Source organism: Impatiens glandulifera, chromosome 1, assembly GCF_907164915.1.
Source record: "Impatiens glandulifera chromosome 1, dImpGla2.1, whole genome shotgun sequence".
Taxonomy (NCBI): domain Eukaryota; kingdom Viridiplantae; phylum Streptophyta; class Magnoliopsida; order Ericales; family Balsaminaceae; genus Impatiens; species Impatiens glandulifera.
The window spans coordinates 28297212-28321300 of record NC_061862.1 but is presented as its reverse complement, the minus strand read 5'-3'; the positions used below and the strand labels follow the sequence as shown (position 1 = coordinate 28321300).

The following is a 24089-nucleotide window of genomic DNA, read 5'->3' as shown; positions in this document are numbered from 1 at the left end:
ATGCTTAAGAGTAATTATTGAATGTCTAAAGATGGTATTCTTTTCATTAAGATATGACCTGCATGATAATGAGGACTTAGTGAGAAATATATATTTGGAAAATGTTGATAGCTCAAACTGAAATTATTTCGCACAATGAATAAAAAATAATACTTCAGTAAATTATGCATACTTACATGTATCAAATGATAGTTTTGGTAGGTTAATATACAATAGGAGGTGGTGGAGGGGACTTGTAAACATAAGGAGGTGGTGGTGGAGAAGAGTAAATGTAGGAAGGTGGTGGAGGAGATTTGTAAACATAAGTAGGTGGTGGTGGAGACTTGTAAACATAAGAAGGTGGTGGTGGAGACTTGTAAATGTAAGGAGGTGGAGGTGGAGACTTATAAACATAAGGTGGTGGTGGAGGTGAAGAATAGACATAGGGAGGTGGTGGTGGAGACTTGTAAACGTAAGGCGGTGGTGGAGGAGACTTATATACGTAAGGCGGTGGTGGTGGAGACTTGTAAATGTAGGGAGGAGGTGGTGGAGATGAGTAAACGTATGGAGGTGGTGGAGGAGACTTGTAAACATAAGGAGGTGGTGGTGGAGACTTGTAAATATAGGGTGGTGGAGGTGGAGACTTATAAACATAAGGTGGCGGTGGAGGGGAAGAATAGACGTAAGGAGGTGGTGGTGGAGACTTGTAAACATAGGGAGGTGGCGGTGGAGATGAGTAAACATAGGGAGGTGGTGGAGGAGACTTGTAAATATAAGGAGGTGGTGGAGGGGAAGAATACACATAAGGAGGTGGAGGAGGAGATTTATAAACGTAAGAAGGTGGTGGTGGAGATGAGTAAACATAGGGAGGTGGTGGAGGAGAAGAATAGACGTATGGAGGTGGGGGAGGAGACTTGTAAATGTATGTTGGTGGTGGTGGTGACTTATAAATGTAAGGAGGTGGTGGTGGAGATGAGTAAACATAAGGGGGTGGAGGAGGAGACTTATAAATGTAAGGAGGTGGTGGTGGAGATGAATAAACATAGGGAGGTGGAGGAGGAGACTTATAAACATATGGTGGTGGAGGAGGAGAAGAGTAAACATATTTAGGAGGAGGAGGAGACTTATAAATGTAAGGAGGTGGTGGTGGAGACTTATAAATATAAGGAGGTGGAGGAGGTGAGTTATAAATATAGGGAGGTGGAGGAGGAGACTTATAAACATATGGTGGTGGTGGTGGAGATTTGTAAACATAAGGAGGTGGAGGAGGTGATTTATAAATATAGGGTGGTGGAGGAGGAGACTTATAAACATATGGTGGTGGTGGAGGAGATTTGTAAACATAAGGAGGTGGAGGAGGTGACTTATAAATATAGGGAGGTGGAGGAGGAGACTTATAAACATATGGTGGTGGTGGAGGAGATTTGTAAACATAAGGAGGTGGTGGAGGGGAAGAATAGATATATGGTGGTGGAGGAGAAGATTTGTAAACATAAGGAGGTGGTGGAGGGGAAGAATAGGTATATGGTGGTGGAGGAGGAGATTTGTAAATGTATGGTGGTGGTGGGGGAGACTTGTAAAGATAGGGAGGTGGTGGTGGAGAAGAGTACACATATGGAGGTGGTGGTGGAGACTTATAAATGTAAGGTGGTGGTGGAGGAGAAGAGTAAACATAGGGTGGTGGAGGAGGAGACTTGTAAATGTAAGGAGGTGGTGGAGGGGAAGAGTAAACATAGGGTGGTGGAGGAGGAGATTTATAGACATATGGTGGTGGTGGTGGTGAAGAATAAATATAAGGCGGCGGTGGAGGGGACTTGTAAACATAGGCCGGTGGAGGAGGAGATTTATAAACATAAGGCGGTGGTGGAGGTGACTTGTAGATGTATGGAGGGGGAGGAGGAGATGAGTACACATAAGGAGGCGGCGGGGGTGATTTGTAAATGTAAGGAGGCGGAGGTGGCGACTTATACACATAAGGAGGTGGAGGGGGAGATTTATAGACATAAGGTGGAGGCGGAGGAGACTTGTAAATATAAGGTGGTGGAGGTGGAGATGAGTATACATAAGGCGGTGGTGGAGGAGATTTATAAATATAAGGCGACGGTGGCGGTGACGAGTAAATATAAGACGGCGGTGGAGGTGACTTGTAGACGTATGATGGTGGTGGCAGAGATTTATAGATATAAGGTGAAGGCGGTGGAGATGCATAATAGTCTTCATCTGCGGTTGCTAAAACAGCAGCCATGAGACAAAGAGCCAAGGCACATAGGGCCTGTGGCCTATAAGTGATCATTGCTTGAAACTTCAAAGCTTAGTACTGTTCCAAAATCCTATATTAGTTTGAGATGGTTTTGTAATGGGAGGGAACATCCTTTATATAGTGTTTTTCAATATAAGAGAGATGTATCCCATTTTCTAAAATAACTAGTCATTAAATATTTTTTAATTACCATATGGCAATGGCAGAATGGTAAATGTAAGCTTAGTGCGAAGACGCTCATAATCATTAGACTAATCCCCATTGACAAATTAAGTAAGTTAAACCATTAAACATACTCATCTTCTTTGAAAGCTTCTATCCAACTACTTAGAAAGATACATATTAATCCATATAATCCTAGTCGTCTCTTTTATGGTATAAAATAAAATCGGTCGGCCAACAATCATATTTCTTTATAATATATATAAAACTTATTTTGTTTTTAATTATTGTTAAATAGGATTATATATTAAAGATGAAATTAATTTGTTCTTCGTGGCAAACAAGTCACCATCCTCCCAAAAAAATACAATAATTAAGAAATTTATAATTAATCAGATCCATTTATTGAGCACCCATTTCAACATCTGATTAATTAATTATGCCTTATGTAAATATTTTATTATATTAATTCACTTGTCTTAATTTAATATATATATATATATAAATCTTTTAGAAATGTCAATTTAATAAAAAAAAAGTCGTTTAAGCAAAACGATAAAAGAATGTCATGAAAAAAGTTTGGTGCAAATTAAATACATTAAAATAATTAATTGATTCGAAAATTTTCAATAAGAGTAAGATCTCCACACGAATCCATAGGTTTTCTGGTTCTAATCTCCAACATTGTCATGATAATGGCTATGAATAGTCCTTAACGACCTACTTTTGTTGTTAAAAGTCCTCCGATTTTTTTTTCAATCAGATAATTCACCAGAAAATTATAGTGACAGATACCCATTTTCTTAATCCCGCATTTTTAGTTGTTCCGATCCTTGCCTCTCAATAATCACTAACGGTTTCAGCATGACTTCATTGTATTACAATGAGTTTTTAAAGATTTAAATTAGGGGTTGATTTAAGTTACATATTTGTTAATTGAATCTTGGATATGTTGAAAAAAAATCAGTTTTTTTTTTTTTTTTGGCTAATGTCTTTTCTCAAAAAAAAAATATTGTTAATTAAAGTCTTTTTTTTCTAAAATATTATTGGATTATATATGCATATATGTGTGACCAAGTATGTGTAGTTTTCTAAGCAGAAATAAATAAAAATAAATGTGTAGTTTTCATGTAATTGTTTATGGGGTAAAAAAGTCAAATGGATTGATTGTTGAATTACAAAAATTTTAAATTGAAGGCATGTTAACATTCAATCGTAAGCAATAACCAAAATTAGTCTAAACAAGGTAAATTTATTTATTTTTCTAATAGAAGATTAAATTGTTAATAATAACTGGAACACAGTAATTAGGGATGTCTTATGGTTTGAGGGATCCTCAAAAGGAAGTCTTTAGCCTGCTCACAATTGATCTGTATTTTTATTTTGCTTAGATGATTACAACAAAAATTATGTAGCTTGATAGTTAATGTTTTTGTAATGTAAAACAAAACTAGGGTTATTGAGTTATTCCTTGATAAATTCCTCAGATGATTAAAGCTTTATTACAATCATAAATTAATTCAAATTGTCATATTGATCCATTATTTATGTTATTTTACAAGTATTCACGAGTTCATATTACATAATGTAAGATCTTCAAAGATAAATACACTGAGCTTGGACAATTTTTAGTGGTAGAGCACACGAACTCATGTCCTTAGGCGTTAGGGGTTCGAGTTTTCACCCCAACGATTTTCAAAAAAACAAAATAGGGCGTCAAACAATGAGCTTGGGGTGGAAATCTGGCCCAAACGATTTTCAGAAAAACAAAATAGGGCGTCAAACACTGAGCTTGGGGTGGAAATCTGGCTTCACGAACTGTGTGATGAATTGATCTAAACAAGCCATCCGTATCCGTTCTGGAGTGGCTGGATTATCAAGAGGGAACCAACCATGATGCCCTGTTTCTTCTCTTGCAGCGATAATGGCATCCTTGATGGCAAAGAAAACGGCTGATGCCAGGAAAAAGGGAGGCTCCCCAACTGCTTTTGATGAATGGACTGCCTTCGGGTTTGGAGCTCTCTGTCCCAATCAAAAGAAACAAAATGAACAAAGATTCAAAGACTTTCTTGTTTAATTAATCACTCACCTTGAGAAGAGAAACACTGAATTTGAATGGGACATCATTGAGAGAAGGTATCTTATAGCTTCCAGGACCGCATGTATATAAAGCACCAGGTGAAATCCACTTATGAGCTGGATCTCCCCATTTCAACTCCTCTAGAGCTACCCATCCTAGTCCTTGTATGAAAGCTCCTTCTATCTGCATCAGAAATATATACATGTTCAGAACCATAGTGGTCAAATTGGAAACAAAAAAGAAGAAAAAAGACAAACCTGTCCAACATCAATGGCTGGATTAATGGAATGTCCTAGATCCATGCAAATATCAGTAGTTCTTGTATGGAAATCCCCGGTTAATGTGTCGATCTCAACCTCTGCAACTGCAGCTCCATAGGTGAAGTACGAGAATGGCTTTCCTTTTCCAGTTACCCAGTCAAAGCCGATATCAGGAGTTATGTAAAACCCATGAGCTGACAGATCTATCCGTTCCATGTAGCATGCTTTTGCTAGCTGTTAATTGCAGAAGAAAAGGATAAAGTGAAATGAAAAAAAATCAAACAACTTGTTTTCCACTCATGCTGATGAGTTGTGACATATGTATTTTACTTGGATCTTGTTAATAAAAAGGAATATGTCTGCAGGAATACCTCACGAAAAGATTCATATTTCTTCTTCGAGGCAACTGGTTCCATCCGTGCTTTTATTTGATCGCAAGCATCTAAAACTGCAGCTCCGTAAAAATCAGAACTTGCAGAAGCTGCAGTTGGAGAGGAATTTGGAACCTATCCAGCACCAAAAGGTGAAATCACAATGAACATAAAAACAGGCACCAGGAGTCGTATCATTTACTTCAAAATAAACCATAGGTATAAACAAGGGAATGCGATTTTTGCTAACATTTGAGGTGATCACTTAATAAAATTATGATTATCATTTACATTAGGTAATAATAGTGTTTTTGTATCATTAGTAGTGATCAATTCATAATTCCACAAAATTTAGTTTCTAAATAGCATTAATTTCAAGGTTTAATACCTTATCAGTGCTCGTCTCTGATATAAACACAGAACTGAGAGGAATACCGAAGGAAGAAGCAGCAACTTGAGCGACTTTTGTATGTAAGCCTTGTCCCATCTCCACGCCTCCATGTGTGACTAGAACGGTTCCATCGGTATATACATGGACAAGGGCACCCGCCTGCAAGCTTATGATGTTTATTGTTACAAAAATATGAAATAAATGTAAGAACAACAAGAGAATGTTGAATTGAAGAGAATCTAAAGAATTCCGAAGTTTATTCCCAAGCACATAGTCTTAATTTCCCAAGAAAAGTGGAAAAGGCAACAAATAAGCCTACTATTTCAGAAAATTATTCTTCAAGGCTTTGCAAGCAATAAATTAACAATTTTTAAATGATGACATTGCAGAGATTTCCCCAAACATAGAGTTTAAGCGGGAGTCATGGATGTGGAGGTGTCATGCTAGTTCTCCTTTATTTAAAAAAAATATAATAATAAAATAAAATAAAAATGAGATTTCCCCATACATAAACGCTGAAAATTTCTGATATACTTGGTGTCCAATTTTAGAACTTATAAAGAAAATATGTAATCCCTTCAATAGCACATCAACATGAAAAATACTACATAGAGGGTATATTAATGTAACCTGGTTCATAAACTTTGTTGTGAAAGAGATACCAAATTTTGTTGGTATCATAGCAATTCCTCGTTTCTTCCACCTGTTACAACGATTAAACTGTTGGATTTCTTCGCGAGCTTTCAAGAGGTTGGAAGATGACTTCAGTTCTTCCCAAAGTCGTTGTAGGGTAAAGTTTTCAAGTTTCTGACCATAGTGTAATACAGACCCCTCACTTTGAAAATTTATTTCCTGAAAAGTAGGTTAACATTATAAGTGGGCTTTCATACTTGAGGAAAAAAAGACAGAAATGCGGGCTTACTCTAATTTCTTCTGGACATTTTTCAAGTTCCATTGCTATTCTATGAATCCAGTTTTCGGTAATCATCATACCTTGAGGACCTCCAAAACCACGAAAGGCCGTATGACTAGGAAAATTAGTGAAGCACACATTCCCCTTTATTCTTACATTTGGTATATCGTAGACATTGTCTGAATGAAACATGGCACGCTCAAGTACCGAAAGAGATAAATCAAGTGAATTTCCAGCATTATTGTATATTTCTAGATCAAGGGCCAACACTTTCCCATTGTTTGTAAATCCCACCTGCGGCAAAATTCCAGCATCATTATCTCCATTGTCTATGAGTACTGAAAAAATGGACTTTCAGACTATGCCATGTTTTTATATATCAAACATGCAATATAGACTATGGCATCATCTGATCATAGTCCAATAGTTATAGAAAATGTAAAAATGACCTTGTATTTTCCAAGAAAGCTGTGGCGCTGGCCAGTTATCATCATATCTACATCCCGATCCAATGTGATCTTCACTGGTCTATTTAACAGATATGACGGAACAGCAGCTGCTGCAGCAAGAAAAGCAGACTTGGTCTCTTTTCCACCAAAACCACCACCAATGCGCTTAGTTTTGCAAACAACTTTTGACAGAGGAAGGCCAAGGACATGTGAAACATATTGTTGGTGCTTTTGAGGAGCCTATAAGCAAGTTGGAAATGTTAGCTCTCAAAATTAAATAAAGAATTGTAAAAGCAATTTAAAGGAGTTAAACATACTTGAGTAGAAGAAATCATATGAACCTCAGTGCCACAATCCACTGTCCAAACTAAGCTGCTATTTGGCTCCAGGTAAAAGTGTTCTTGGCCTCCTACCTGAACTTCCCCCTCTATGATCCTGTCACATTGTCCTGATTCAAAACATGCATCTACATCTCCTTTGATCAATTTTTTCTCTGTATTAGTGAAGAAACTGTTATGCTTGAGGGCATCAGCTATTGACAAAATGGCTGGGAGATCTTCATACTCAATGTTAACCATTCTTGCAGCCAGTTTCGCATGTTCATGGGTATCAGCAACAACAACTCCAATGACCTTGATAAGAAACGGGCATAACTTAACATACAGTGAAAACATATCCAGGATGCAAGCTTAAATCCATTTACTAGAATCATGTTTTAACATAAGAGTACTTAGTAGAGACGTAGGAAAATAGCAATGAGGCTTTACTTAAAATAAATCACTTTATAAGAGTTAGTTTTTTTAATATAATTATGAAATCAATATTTAAATAAGTTATTTGTTGAATGAATTTAGGGTATTAAAGGGTTGCACCACTTGGAAATTGGTTGAAATTAGTTGTAAGTGTGCTTGGAAGGATATGTAAATAATTCTTGCACAGTTCTATATTCAATAGATTTTATTGTCAATTGTAAATTAGTTTTACTACATGCTCTAAGTCTGACTAAGTACTTGGCAATGGTTCTTATTATGAGTTATTGCTTTTGTTAACATGGCAACAACAAAGATAAAAAGTAAACCTCAAAGAAAAAAAGAAACTGAAATAAGATTTTCACCTGTCCAATGCAAGTGACGATTTCTTTTGCATAGAGTTCTTCATCAGCAATAATAGCTCCAATCATATTACCACCGGGAATATCTTTATCAAAAAATATCCCTTCAAAACCTGGTGCGGACTTGGCTTTTGAATCATCTATAGAATGAATTCGAGCATGTGGCTTGCGACTCATTACTAAAGCTGCGTGTAAGGCACCAGCTGGCATGGGTGTATCATCAGTGTATTCGGCCTCTCCAGTAACCTGGCAAGTATAGTCCATTCACTTCTAACATCTGATAAAGTCATAAAACAGTTCCATATTTGTAGCAGTGACTTTCTTTACCTGAAGTTTAGCAGAGAGATGAACCTCTGGAGATCCAACGGAAGTCCCATGTTTTATAACTTCAAAGTCCTGACTTCCAACAACAGGGGGGCGATGGAATGGTTGAACGGCTGATAGATGAGATTCCGGAATATTCTTCTGGAAGGAAGATTTCTCCCCCATTTGGTGAGATACCCACAGATAGAATTTGAAGAAGAAACTCAGTGTTAAAGATTTCCGAAACTCTATCATCCCACCCGGGGCATCATCTTTGAGCAAAACATCCTTACCCAGTGCTTCTAAAGCACCTTTTAGCAAGTCATCATCCCAACTCTTCCCAATGAGAAATTCCTTGACTGCAGCAGCCGAAAGAGAAAATGGAGCAACTCCACCATATGCGATCGAAGCATCTGAAACTACCCATTTCCCATTATCCACTTCTTCAAGGAAAACACGCATTCCAGCATTAACAATTGCAATATCATCGTCTCTTCTATGTGCCTGTTTGAATTCTTTCACATGCTCATGTGGCTTAGTCCAAGGTAGAAATATCGAGAATAAAATTTCATCTCTAGCCAGATCAACTTTTCGATACCCAAGGAAAAACTTCTCCGCCGCTACTACTCTCGTGTTACCTTTACAATCAATAATATGAAAACTAGCGCCAGCTGCAATCCATAAAGGATTGAGGTCCGATATTGGACTTGCTGTACAGATATTCCCACCAACAGAGGCGACATTTTTAATCTGTGTTCCAGCAAACCATTTAATCTGTTCAACGAAGGCTCTGCATGATGAAGTCTCGTGAACAGCTCGTTCTTTTATCATCCTTTTGAAAAATTTCGCCAGCTCTGACAGTCTAACTGCAGAACCGATTTTCATACCGTCCTCATTCGTGCTCAGTTTATTTAATTCAGCTACATGTGAAACACATATCAAAACTTTATATTGCAAATTCTTTAACCTCATTTCAATCCCTACCTCTGTGTTACCAATCACAAGCTTTGCCTCTGGATACCTTGATTTTAAGTCTAACAGATGTTGAAGCCGCAAAGATCTATACCACTTAATTCCATTACACCCACTCAAATTCAAACACATAAGCTTTCTCATTAACAACTCTGGAGGAAAAATGAGTTCCTTGTCTGTATACATGCTTCCATCAATCTTACTATGTGTGATTGGATGTTGGGTTTTGGCAGAATTTTCTGATTTGCATGAGCAAGGCTGCCCCGTTGAAGGGCAAATAAAACCTTCGGTTGGAACCTTTTGCGGAGATGTATTAGTATATGGCAAATTGTCAGTTTTTGCAAAGACACGAAATGCTTCTATAATAGGTCGGTAACCAGTGCATCTACAGAGATTTCCAGCTAGGCACTCTTCAACCTCCTCCTCGGTTGGGGATGTTTCACTTGACCTCAATAATGCATACATAGACATAATAAAACCAGGTGTGCAGAATCCACATTGTGAACCATGTGACTGGGCTAGTGATTCCTGAACATTTTTTCATAATTTTCAGCCAACAAATTAACTAAACATTGCAAATGAAATGATACAATTGATTAATTAATACCTGAAGAGGATGCAAACCACGTTTACGGTTTCCAACTCCTTCAACTGTAATCACATGCATCCCTTCAACAGAATACAATGGAGCTAAGCAAGCATTAACCGCGTAGTGCCTGTGAAGATTTTTGGAGAGTTTCATATCCAGATTATTCAATCTATGATAGGGAAAGATGCTAGAATCTTTAGAGCTGACAAATCAGTAATAGAAGTGAAACCAAAAGTAGAAAACTTACATTATTCTATATTCCTTTTCAAAAAAGAAATAAAGTAGAAGGCTTACACGCATTTCTTAATATTTTGATCAAACTGAGATACCATTACTGTGCAAGCTCCACAACCACCTTCTCCACATCCAAGCTTTGTCCCCGTTAAGCCCACATCTTAATTTTCAAAAGAAAAACAGATCAGAAGTTTTCTTAAAGTATTTGATTCCATTTCCTCAAAGCATATACACATCACTCAACATAAACAGTAACTTCCCCCCTTTATTTTATCCCATTTCCACACCAATCATACAACCCAGTAAAAGAATGGGAACAAAACGATGCAGTGTTGATTTGAAATTTTACAGAAGATTGTAAACTAACTAACCTCTGAGATACTCGAGAAGAGTCATGTGAGCTAATCCATCTGGAAGAATCCGACGGAGCCCATTAACGTACAATATAGCCTCCTTTGCTTCTTCATCGATGGTCTCTAAGTTCTCTTCTCCCCCCTTCAAAGAACCCATGTTCTTGAAATATTTTATTTGATGATCTTCTTCTTGTTTCAGTAACTCAGCCGCCAATCCCAATGGAATCAATAATATGGGTTTGATTGCAAATCGCTAGACTTAATCGCCGGGATGAAGGACCGATATCGAACTAGGAATCGAGTTGAAATAAAAGTGTCAACTTCAGCTGTGTGATCTGATCTAGAATTTACGAGTGAAGAAAAATCGATGGAACAGTCGGTTTTCTTTATAGAGTTGATTTCCGGTGATTTCCTACATCAACTCAAGCTTTAGATTTAATATATTTAATTCATTTGTTAAAATATTGTAAAGTCTATCTTTTACCAAACAAAACTAATAGAAACTCTAAGTAAGAGTACAAATTTCTCGTGGACAAAGAAAATTTGATGTCAACCTCTTACAATAAATATAAAATGACAAATTAGTTTAGATAAAAATATCAAAATTTTGAAAACATGAATGATTTTTCTAGATTACACTCTCCAAAATTTCATGTAATTATCACAATTTATCAAATATTATTTTTATTCAATGAACCAAGAGGTGAGATAATGAACTATTTTATCAATTTAATTGAATAACAAACAAAAATATATTGGTTGGCACACAGCATTAAAAAAAGAAACATATAATATGAAATATGATCAAACTTAATCAAAACAAAAACTAAATTTGAAAAGATATTTGAAATTTAATATTTGCTACAAAAATTAAAAAAATTATGTAAGGAGCCATGAAAGAAGCAACAATGAAAGTCAATCAAAATGTCTTAATGTACATAAAATGTCAATCTAACCCTGATACAATTAGACATGCCTGGATTCGGTTAAAGAAATTTGGTAAAAAAACAAATATTTATACAATGAACTCTAACACAATTTCAAGAAAAGATGAGCCAAATGAAAATATTATTTATTTTTGTTGACAAATTTGGAAAGGAAATAATAACTTTATTTCAAATTACAAACAATGAATGTTGATAGAATTTTGAACCTAGTTCTAAAGAACACATTTACTTTTAGAATACAAACATCTCCAAATCAATCAAAGCAGTAGAATCTCGAATATAAGTTAAAATTCAGGTCGAAAATAACACATTCATTGCACATATTGACGCAATTATTAACGATGATGCAAACGCAAATCATATTGCAGTCATTATTAACACACAAACAAAAAGGGGAGTTGTATGCTAGCAGGACAAAAGAAATTAATAGAAAAATGTTATCATCACTAAAATAAAAGCAATTACACTTACGAGCATCATCATTAAAGGCTTAAGACTTATTGACTTTAAAACTCTTTCAAATTGTCAAAAAGTTGTTAATTATATAAACAATTTATCTTATTAGCAAACTAAATTGATCTGTCACGACATCCTGCAATCTCTTCAACAAATCAAGATTACATAATCGAATAGATTCCTAAACCTAAAAATCTCATTGAATATTGGATCTTAAAGATACTCAAACAAAACAATTTGTCAGAATAGTGGGATTTGTTCGGATTGACTTATTTAAATAATCAAACATCATTTCACTCCCCTCTATTCTATTACATCATCTAATTTATTAATCAAAATACTAATATTCTTTATTTTAAATTATTATTTTTAAGTTATTATTATATATTAACACATTTTAAGTCTTTTGACAAAAAAAATTCTTCATCTCCTCAAAATCATCACTAATTATTATCATTTTTCTTTTTCTAGATATAAAAAAAAAACACAAATTCGAACAAGGCCAAAATCTTAATATGTTAAAATTCTTCTTCTTTCAAGCGATCCAAAGAACTGGAAAAAAATAGAACAAAGACAACAAATAGATATAAGCTTGAACACTGAGAACAATCGACAAAACAGTACAAAATGACATTGGCAAATGAAATCAAAATACTCACCCGGAAGAAGTAATCAATGAATGACTCAAAGTCCATGCTCAATTAGTTTTTTAAAACTTTTAAATATGACATAATTTAAGTCTATTTAATTTCCCAATATGAATCATTTGAAAAAATAAACGTATTCGTTCTGTAACGAATCTTTTACAAGATCAATTTGGACTGGCTCTCGTTTATTTAGAAAATGTGATTTGAGTAACTATATGTGGGGAAATTTGGCATAAATTGATTCCGACTACTCAAAAAATTTTAACTTCAACTCCATTGACTAATAATTAATGGAAAGACAACTAATCATTTTCTCAACACAACAGTGTTCTCAAAATATATTCTTGTTCTTACTCTCTATCCAGTTGTGGACTCTTCTATTTCAAATCATTGTGTTTTTATTTGAAATAACTTAAAAACATATTAGACTCTAATAAATATATTATGAAAAGAAAAAAAAACTTTATAATGAAACAAAATTAATTTCATATCTCATAAAATAGAATGTTTTTGAATTATAGTATAATTATATTTGATTTGATTTTTAAAACTAATTAAATTAATATCAAATATGTTTGGATTATTTTGGTTACGTTTAGAGAGACACGACGTAATAGATAATTTGAAAATTAAGCCTTAATATGTTTGAATAAGGAAATAAATTTATTAAAATTAGTTGATAAAGGAATGAATGTTGAAAATTTTATAATTTCCATATGAATCTAATTTATGAAATAAAAATTAAAGTATAATTTTTTATAATTTATTAAAAAAAATAAAGTATAATTATAGTCACTATTTATTTCCTTATAAATATTATATATACATATATATTTAATTTATAAATATTATTTCGATATATACCGAATATACCAAAATTTTGAAAATCTCGTACATTTATCGTACCAATAATTTCGGTATCGATACCATAACTTACATTTTTTTTCGGTATATCAAAAAGGTTGATATTTTTAATATTCTAATGTTCGGTATTTTCGATATAGCGATAATAATAATAATTTTATAGCCCTAGATATATGGTTAAGTGTTTGTTTGTAATAAATCAAATTTAGTTTATATATATATATATATATATATATATATTATTAAAAATATATATATATATATTATTAAAAATATATATATATATATTATTAAAAATAGTGGTGGAAAAAATTACCGATGATATTAAAGGTATATCGAAAATACCGTACCGCAATATATCGAAAATACCAATTTTTAAGATATATTAAAAAAAATGTAAGATATGATACCGATACCGAAATTATTGGAAGATAAAGGTATTATATTTTTAAAATTTTGGTATATCTATACCGAAATACCGAAATAGTATTTATAAGCTAAAATATAATATATATATATATATATATAAAGAAATAATTAAATATATTTAATATTAATTTAATTATGGAAATATAATTTTTAAATAATATTAAAATATAATTATACTGAAATATTATTCGATATATGCAATTTTTACTTTACCGAGATTGATTTTTTTTTTAAATTAATATGTTTTTTTAGGTATTAAAGATATAATACTGATACCGTACCGAAATTAAGGTATACCAAAATCAAGGTAAGATAATGTATGAATTTTTTCTAAACCGAAATTAAGATATATCAAAATCAAGGTATACCGAAATCAAGGTAAGGTAAATGTATGCATTTTTGCATACCGAAATTTTCGATAATGTATAAGGTATGGATAAAATATTAAGGTATACACCCACCCCTAATTAAAAGTAATAATATTTTAAATAAATAATTTTAGTGTAAATATAATCTCAAACCAAATAAAATAGTATGTTTTTTTAAATTGAAAACATCCTTTATTAAAAAACACACATTTAAAACACCTGTGTTTTTTTTTTAAGAAAAATGGTAAAATTGTGTAACCATTTAGTCTCATGCCGTGTTATTAATAATTTTTGCTGGTTATTTATATTTTTCTTTTTACTCCATTAATGATTAAAATATTTTTATTTTATTTTTATTAAATATAAAAAACATTATAATAATTCAACCTACTAAAAACTTAAATATTTTATTTTACAATTTATTTTATTTATTTTAAAAATCCAATAAAAATCAAACAATATTATAGTTATCCATAGAGTGAACCAAATAAAATATATATTTTTAGTTTAAAATACTTTTGTTTTATAGAAAAGTAAATACATTTTAGAATGGTTTGTTTGTTAAAAGAAAAATGGTAAATTTTGGCAACCATTTAGATAATCTTTACTCTATTTTTTTAATTTAAAATACTTTTTATGAGAAAAAAAGGACATTAAAAAGTTGTTTGTTACAAGAAAATAGTAAAATTTTGTAACCATCTATTTTTAGATTGGACCCCAATAAAGTGGATATGAATAGAGAATGTGACAAAATGTATTGAATCGAAATTATTCATTTCCACCAAGAATCTTGTCACCCTATCTATCTAATATAGATCCTATTTGAAAATTAAAACTTAATAAATAATTTATATTTTTTAGATCTATTTTTAAGATAATAATTTTAAATTATAGTATTATTTTTTATTTGTATAAAAATTATTATTTGGCTAATGATTTAGATTTTTGTGTAATTTTTAACTTTATTTGAAAATTAGAAATTCTTTGTATTTATCATCTAGATTATTTTTTTACTGCAATACAGATTATTTTTAATTATTATGGTTTTAATAAAATAATAATAATAATAATACTATTAATAACATATATAGATCTTTTGAGAATTAGGCAGTTGGTATTTTGCTATTTTAGATTCATAATATTTGTAATATAAAACTATATCAATTTTAAAAAGTAGATGAATAGTAAAAATAAAATCATAGGCAAGACACATTTAAAACATATTAAATAATAAGAATGTCAGGAATTTAACCTTAAAAAATAAACCCCCAAATGAATGCATTCATATTTCATTCCACTCTCAAACAAATACAAAGTCAACTAATAAAATCACACTAATATTTCTTCTTTGATGCTGTCAATTTTACACTACAAGAGTATAGATGTAGATTATTACACTTGTGTCAGTTCCTTAGTTTGAGTTGATATTTCTAGATTGCTTCCTCTTGTGTTTGGGCAATCTACTGGTCAGAAGACGTTACTAATCTTGTTAGTTATATCGACAGCCTTAACCGAAGCAATTCTAAGACACTGCATGACGACACTTTGCAGGACACCCACACCACCAGCTTTTTGAATTGCACAAACATCACCATTGGTGTTGATTATAGTTGTCATTCTTCCTCCCATAACAGCCTCTTAACTGTGTGATGGATCAAAAATTTATACAACCAATAGATTTAATATAACATTTGTAAGCTAAAAAACAACAAAAGTGGGAAGCGCAAAAGAAAAAAAAATCCATTTTCGATTGGATCTGCAATAATATCACTGTGTTTTCATTGCCAACAAATGCAAAAGACACTGCTATAGGAAGATGGCGTATTATTAAAGGAAGTGGCTCCTTGACCTGTTAAAACAAAGCAAATTATACAAAATATTATAATATCATAAATGAATTAATATTCACCAATAAATGTATTTAAACAAGTCAATTAAGCTGTAATAAAACTATTCTACTTTAGTTATAGAAGTGGAGATATTCTCAAAGGTCAGCTGAATTGTGCAACAATGGCCCAAATTGGAATCACCTGGGTACAAAAATTTTGGATCCAAAAATGTATTTGGTATTTGGAAACTAAACTTAGTTAGACAAAGATTCAGAAATTTGTTTGTTGTTTTTCATCCGGATTCGAGTACAAAAATAAAAATTATAAGTGTTTACTAATGGGACCACGTACAAACTAAGAACATATATTGACAACAAAATATATAGAAATAAAACGCAACAAACAAGTGGCAATGTGGAGTCGATTCTTAATGTGAAGTCATGACTCATGCATCTACACTGTCATCAAAGCATGATGAACCTATGAGATCAAAAGTAAAAAGTACAGAAAAACAGCTAACCTCGAGTGAATGCATTACCACTTCCTGACCATCTTCTCCTCCTAATGAGCACTCAGGCCTCCTGAATGTCATCTGTTAGGTGTGAATGCGATTGAAGTTTGGCTCAGTCCTCTTGTTTATCGATTCCGTTGCACCACTATCTCACACAAAGGAGGCAACCCTCTCACTAGCATCCAAACACCACAAAGGAATTTGACCTCTGCATCCCACCAAGAGAGTAGTATCTATTTATATTATTAGGTCAAGTCCAATAAGCGGGTTACTAGAGATTGGGGCACAATGTTGGGCCAACCAATACCCAACAATCTCCACCTTTGGCCCAAAACAGTGCAAAACATAATCACAGAATCGCAAGACACATCATCGCCAATTTATTACCACCGAGGCAACAAAGAGAATACCCAAGGTAAACTCGTATCACAAAGACCAGGGGCAAAGGCACAAAGCATGCGGAAATCACAAAGATCAGACGCAAGAGCACAAAGCATGGGAAAATCACAAAGATCTAAAGCAAGAGCACAAAGCATGCGACAATCACAAAGATCAAACGCAAGAGCACAAAGCATGCGAAAATCACAAAGATCAAACGCAAGAGCACAAAGATCTAACTCAAGAGCACAAAGCATGCGGAAATCACAAAGATCAAATGCAAGTGCACAAAGCATGCGAAAATCACAAAGATCAAACGCAAGAGCACAAAACATGGGAAAATCACAAAGATTGAAGGCAAGATCACAAAGCATGCCATTCCCATAAAAGACGAACATCAAAGAGTTTTCCCTAGGTCAAAATTTAAAATCCGTTGACACGAAATAAATTTTTCAGCAGGTAGACACTTAGTACCCATATCAGCAGGATTAAATTCTGAAGGAATTTTCTCTAACTTAACAATGCCCTTTTCAACAATATCCCGAATGTAATGAAACCTAACATCAATATGTTTAGTTCTATCATGAAAAACAGGATTTTTACATAGTTGAATAGCAGATTGACTATCAGAAAATACAACCACATTTTTGTCAAGAAAACTTATTTCATACAAAACAGCCCTAAGCCAAATTGCTTCCTTAAAGGCTTCAGTGGCAGCTACATACTCAGATTCTGTAGTAGATAAAGCAACAATGGGTTGAAGTTGAGACTTCCAACTTATGCAAGAGCCACACAAAGTAAACACATAGGAAGTAGTAGATTTTCTATTATCCCTATCATTAGCATAATTGGAATCTACATAACCAACCAACTTTGTACCTACAGAACACTTAGAGAAAGTCAAACCAACATCAACAGTGGTTTTTAGATATCTCAAAAGCCATTTCAAAGCATTCCAATGAGGAATACCAGGGTTAGACATAAATCTACTCAAGCAACTAACTGTATATGCAATATCAGGCCTAGTACTAACCATGAGATACATAACAGACCCTATTGCATTGGAATAAGGCACATTCTTCTAGGCAATGGAATATCAAGTTTGATAAGTGCATGCAATCTTTGATGTTTAAAAGAAGTTCTTCTGATCATTGTCTTTACTTCAAGAATATAGACTCTGTGCCTGTATTTCTTTTATTGTATGTGGATGACATGTTGATTGTTAGCCCATGTCTGAAGTCTGTTATGCATGTGCAAAAATCGCTTTGTGAAAATTTTGACATGAAAGACTTAGGTGATGCTAAGAAGATTTTGGGCATGAATATCATTAGAGATAGAACAAAATTTTCTCTTGTGTTGAATCAAAGTGCATATGTTGCTAAAATTTTGAGTAAATTTTCTATGTCTGATGCTAAATCTGTGAATGTGCCTCTTGCTTCCCACTTTGTGTTAAGTAAGGATCAGTCTCCTAAGACTGAAACTGAAATAACTGAAATTTTTTATCTATCATATTTTATTAGAGTTTATATATTTTAATGAGTTTAGTCTTTGAACTTAAGAGAAATAGTTTAGTCTTTATGATTTTTTTATGTACTCTTTATAAATAGAGACTTTATAACCTAGGGTTACTTAGATCATTATACCATGGAAAATGTATAGAATAGACGACTCTCCGATGATGTAGGCATTTGTTGGTCGAATCTCGTTATGTCTTGTATTCTTTATTATTCTTTACCCTTCTATCTTTATATATATTCTTTTATCGTGTGTTTAGATTAGATCTTTTCTCAACAAAGGTCTGATCATGAAATTGAGTAACTACACTTATCCGGACAAAAGAACGCTCAATTGAGTCATGAATAATTTCGAGAAGAGCGCAAGAAGAAGGCGACGAATATTATATCCAAACTTATATGGGGATAAATAGAAACATCATTGTGGTGGAACCTATTATGATGCAAGAAAGAAAAAGTGAAACTTTTTGTGAAAGACGACATAGCATCAATTAAATAAAAAGCCAAAAAAGGATAAAGGAGTTACATGAGTTCAAAGGAAATTGGAGTAAAAACAAATTGAATGAAAGACAATAAGAAAAAAAATAGCTAACAAATGAGAAATGAGAACTAAGAATTAAAGTGAAAGTAAAGTAGCAGTGAGGGTGACTTTCTCGTAAGCGATGTTTCAATTTTGACAGATTAACCAATTCTTCTTGCCTACAGAAATACGCATCCATGTTCGGATGAGAGAGTTGCTATCGGTTATGATATTGTTCCATACTATATCCGCATTGTTGCAGACTCTTGAGAAGACCCTAGCGTTCCTATCCATCCAAATGTGATAAACAATGTTGGCGAAGAAACACTTATAAGTATTGGAGCTGAATTCGTTTTCCTTGGTCTTGGTGGTGGTGATGTCGTTGATGTTAGTCCATTTGTTTGGGAAGCTGGGGAGGTCCATTGATGCGGAGAATCTACGCTAAAGTAAGAATGCGAAAGGGCATTTCCCAAGGAGGTGTTCAATAGAATCCTCATTTCCCAAGCAAATGAGGCAATTAGGATCTGAGATGCTCATATACTTCTTGATCTGATCACGTTTATTGAGTCTCTCGCAAAAGACGAGCCATAAAATGAATTGGTGTCTGGGGATCACTTTGGTAGACCACACTAAGTGGGACCATGGGACAACGTCCCCATGATCACGAACACAATCACAAGCAGATTCCGAGACGAACCTGCCATTGTTCTCGACACTCTAAACACGAGAATCCTCATGGTTATTCAGATGATAGGATGAAAGTGCGTCAAGAATTCTCGCACCTTCTAAAATAGTCCTCAGAAGGTTGTTCCAATCGCCGCTCTTGACTTTCTGAACTATGGCCAATTAATATTCCCGACTGATTTGAGTGATGGAGAAGACACTATTATGAAGGATGAGTCTATTTTCAAACCAGGGGTCATGCTGGAACATAGTGTCATTACTGTTTCCAATTTGAATGTTGATCATCTTTCCTGCATTGTCTCTGAGCTTCAGAATCTTTTTAAGGGACCACGCCATCTCCATTCTGATCTTGAATATCTAGTTGTTGATGTCTTTTTTAATGAATCTCGAGTGTACCCATCTGACCCAGAGCGAGTCTTATTTTTTTTCCAACGCCCAAAAGTGCCTGTAAGTGAGAGTTTTGTTTTAGGAGACACTATCCTTGATGCCAATTCCGCCTTCGTCTTCAGGTTTGCGTGTGTCCTTCCATTTGATCTTTTTCACACCACGCCCCTAAGTCCCCCAAATGAAATTCTTCATAAGCTGATCTAGTTCTTTCATGACTTTCTTCGGGAGGACAATCTGCTGCGCTCAGTATCCGAAAATACCCATAGCGACTTTAGTGACCAACTCAATGCGACCTGCATAAGAAAGTCTTTTAATAGTCCATCTCAGAATAACATTCTTTACCTTTTCAATCAGAAGCTGACAGTGCGAGATCTGGAGCTATTTAGAGGAGAGTGGGATGTCCAGGTATTGGGAGAACAAGTGAAACTTAACACCAAGAGAATTATAGTTTTTTTTATCCGAATTGCTCAAGATCAAATATTATCAATACCAACATTTTTTAATTATATGTAATAAACACAAATAGTATTAACTACGGTTTTGAATATCTCATTGTTATGTATGAATCCAATCGCTAATTCTCTCAGTGTAAAATAGTTTTTGTCCGAAATGCACATGATCAAATATTACCAATAACGATTGTTCATAATTCCTTCATTATTACTTTCAAGGTGAAGTAATCAATATTCAAAATGAACAAATATAATTGTATCAATAGTCACCTGTTTTGAATCCCACGCCGTTATGTATGAATCAGTTCTTAATGTTTTCATGTGAAATAGTTTTTATTCTGAAATGCAGAAAATTGAATAGAATTAAAACTTATATATTTCAGCCCAGTTAAATAACACCTAAATAAATATAATTAAACTGACCTATCCTATAAAATCTATTTCAGCCGGCCAGTTAAGTAACACTTAAACTGACCTATCCCATTTGAAACCTTAAGCTCATAGTAGCCTAGCTACTTTACTAAACAAATTAAACCCATTTGATGAAGGTGTAGATATTTAATAGTTTTAATAAAAAATAATATTATACAAATTTAATGAAGATATCTTCTGAAACAATATACTTTTGCCGACTTAAAAACAAGACATTTCCCCAGCAAATATAAGCGTCACTAATATTTTACCGACGTTTACTTTAGAGCTGCAAGAAGTATGTTTGGGGGACGTGTTAGTGATGCATTTATTAGCGCGGTAAGGGTTTGAACGTATATATATATATATATATATATATATATATATATATATATATATATATATATATATATATATATATATATATATATATATATATATATATATATATATATATATATATATATATATATATATATATATATATATTTGTTTATTTTTTTTTCAGTCTCAATTTGTAAGGTAAATTGGATTCATTTCAGATTATAAGATTTTGTTATAAATAAAAGAAAAATAAATAAAATGAATACATTTGTTTGTAATATGAAGTCATATAGATCTCATTTTTAATTTGAAATATTTATAACACTTATTATTATGTTTTTTAAATAATAAAATAGATGAGAATCTATTTCAAATAATGATTAGATGATTAAAACTTATTTCCATATGGATCTCCTTTTATTATTTAAAACATTTAGAACCCGGGATATTATGGTCGCATACTTTGAATAACAAAATATATGAAAATATATTTCAAATCATTATAACCTTAGTAAATATTCTTTCCGGCACTATTTACGTATGGAGCTAAAAATTCAAGTGTCGAAAATATTGATGGTGGCGCATAGAAACGCCGAAAAAACCTTTTTTTAACCATAAAATTGCCTTTTTGATGTAGTGTCTCTGTGCTTGTTTGTATAAATAAATAAAATATACATAGTTTGCAATATAAATACTTAATCTTCTGAAACAAGAGAGAATTTATTTGATCATAAATAGTTAATGGAACTTACAACATATATAATATATATTTTAAATAACAACTTGTACAATAAGTTTATAACACATATTACATATATTTAGGAATTACATAATATATAACAAACAGTTTTATTAATCTCTCAAATCCACCTTTATATTGTAGATTCTTAGTAGTAGTTCAGAAAGATATTATTCCATCACTTAATTTATAACCTGCAAAAGAATGTGAACATAGAAATGTAAGTTATATATGGCTTTCTTTCTTGATAAATTAACAATAATAAAATGATACAAGTAAATCATACTCACAAGTATCAAATGATAGTTTGGATAATTTAATAATATGTTGGAGGAGGAGACTTGTAAACGTAAGGCGGAGGTGGAGGGGAAGAATAAACGTAAGGTGGTGGTGGAGGAGATGAATAGACATAAGGCGGTGGTGGAGGGGAAGAGTAAACATAAGGAGGTGGAGGAGGGGACTTGTAAACATAAGGAGGTGGTGGAGGGAAAGAGTAAACATAAGGAGGTGTTGGAGGGGACTTGTAAACATAAGGCGGTGGTGGAGGGGAAGAGTAAACATAAGGAGGTGGAGGAGGGGACTTGTAAACATAAGGAGGTGGTGGAGGGGAAGAGTAAACATAAGGAGGTGGTGGAGGGGACTTGTAAACATAAGGCGGTGGTGGAGGGGAAGAGTAAACATAAGGAGGTGGAGGAGGGGACTTGTAAACATAAGGAGGTGGTGGAGGGGAAGAGTAAACATAAGGAGGTGGTGGAGGAAACTTGTAAACATAAGGCGGTGGTGGTGGAGATGAGTAAACATACGGTGGTGGTGGCGGTGAGGAGTAGACATAAGGTGGGGGTGGGGGTGATGAGTAAACGTAAGGCGGCGGTGGAGTAGATTTATAAATATACGACGGAGGGGAGTAAAGAGGAGGTGGCGGAGATGGATAGTCTGCGGCTGCCAAAGTGACAGCCATGAGACAAATTGCAAAGGCCCATAGGGCTTGTGTCCTATAATAAGTTGCCATTGCTTGAGACTTCAAAGCTTTTCTTTGTTAGTTTGAGATGCTTTGGCAGTGTGAGGTATCATCCTTTATATAGGGTTTTATCATTGATATCTCCCATTTTTTTTTTAAAAAAATGGATCCCTTTCACTTTGTATTAATTAGTCAATAAATACTTTTCAATTAACATATGACAATGGCGAAAGGGACCTAAAGATAAAGCTCGATTGACAAAGTCTGTAAGTTGAACCATTAAATACTTCCTAGAGCACTTGTTCTTTTGAAAGCTTTTACTCAAAACGTGATATATATATATATATATATATATATATATATATATATATATATATATATATATATATATATATATATATATATATATATATATTAACGGCTTCATAGTTTCAGCCTACTTATTTGGTATAAAATGAAATAAGGGTCACTAAAATCATAATTTATTTAAAATACATTGATCATTGTTATAAATTACATTAACGGATATCTTAGTACAAAGTTTTAAAAGTAAAATTCTACAATTCATACAAACTTGTAAAAGGGCTCATTATTTACAATATATTTTGACTACAATTTCTTGTGAACATACTCAATAAATTCTATTAAAATTTGAAACAAGATGTGTTTTCAATTTCTATACATTGTGTCACGGCCCATTAGAGTCACAACCCAATCTAGGGGATGTCGAGGCTCATTAAGGTCTGGGCCTAATAGTGCGCTAATCTTCTTAGCCCAAAATGAGGCCAATTTGCCTAATTAGACCTAATGAATCTTCTAATTAAGGAAGAGATTAGAAGATATTTTAATTAAGGAAGGAATTAGAAGATATATTCTAATAAAGGAAGGGATTAGAAGATATATTCTAATTAAGGTAGAGATTACAAGAGATATTCTAAATTAGGTAGGGATATTCTTGTTATGGAAGGGATATCCTAAATTAGTAAAATTAAATTGTAATTAGAATGCAATTCCTAATTTAATACGTGTAAGCCCTATAAATACCCTAAAGGTATTACATTGTAATCACCAAGTATTCGAGTAATATAATACTATTCTTTGTAAGAGTTACTCTCTCTCTCTAGAATTCTTGTGTCAATTCTGTTAAACGCCGAGTGTTGCGTCGAGTAAGGCTGGCTAGTTACTCGTTCTTGCGAAAATCGTAACTAGTGCCGCACAGATCGTCAATGAAAAGACTGAGCCCG

General features: G+C 33.3%; 2 protein-coding genes across 2 annotated transcripts; both read right to left on the bottom strand.

The window, feature by feature from the left end:
* Nucleotides 1-202: 202 nt before the first annotated feature.
* Nucleotides 203-22896, bottom strand: LOC124922479 (extensin-2-like). The gene is made up of 2 exons (XM_047463212.1): nucleotides 22206-22896; nucleotides 203-2175 (listed from the first exon to the last, which is right to left on the bottom strand). The coding sequence occupies exons 1-2, from the start codon at nucleotides 22894-22896 to the stop codon at nucleotides 203-205; spliced, it is 2664 nt and encodes an 887-aa protein (XP_047319168.1).
* Nucleotides 3881-10803, bottom strand: LOC124921278 (xanthine dehydrogenase 1-like). Its single transcript, XM_047461911.1, has 14 exons — nucleotides 10446-10803; nucleotides 10135-10234; nucleotides 9859-9967; nucleotides 8304-9779; nucleotides 7980-8222; nucleotides 7183-7497; nucleotides 6866-7105; nucleotides 6426-6710; nucleotides 6134-6355; nucleotides 5501-5662; nucleotides 5113-5247; nucleotides 4739-4975; nucleotides 4491-4664; nucleotides 3881-4423 (listed from the first exon to the last, which is right to left on the bottom strand). Exons 1-14 carry the CDS (start codon nucleotides 10582-10584, stop codon nucleotides 4181-4183), a joined length of 4080 nt encoding a protein of 1359 aa, XP_047317867.1. The 5' UTR covers nucleotides 10585-10803; the 3' UTR covers nucleotides 3881-4180.
* Nucleotides 22897-24089: the final 1193 nt, after the last annotated feature.

Excerpts from the sequence above, each read along its gene's own strand:
- LOC124921278 (XM_047461911.1), bottom strand. The coding sequence starts at position 10,584 with ATGGGTTCTTTGAAGGGGGGAGAAGAGAACTTAGAGACCATCGATGAA. Across the intron at positions 7,498-7,979 it reads TCGTCACTTGCATTGGACAG|GTCATTGGAGTTGTTGTTGC; the intron begins GTGAAAATCTTA and ends TTTCTTATCAAG. Across the intron at positions 4,665-4,738 it reads CAGCCATTGATGTTGGACAG|ATAGAAGGAGCTTTCATACA; the intron begins GTTTGTCTTTTT and ends TTTCTGATGCAG.
- LOC124922479 (XM_047463212.1), bottom strand. The coding sequence starts at position 22,896 with ATGGCAACTTATTATAGGACACAAGCCCTATGGGCCTTTGCAATTTGT. Across the intron at positions 2,176-22,205 it reads TCCTCCTCCAACATATTATT|CGCCTTCACCTTATATCTAT; the intron begins AAATTATCCAAA and ends ATGCATCTCCAC.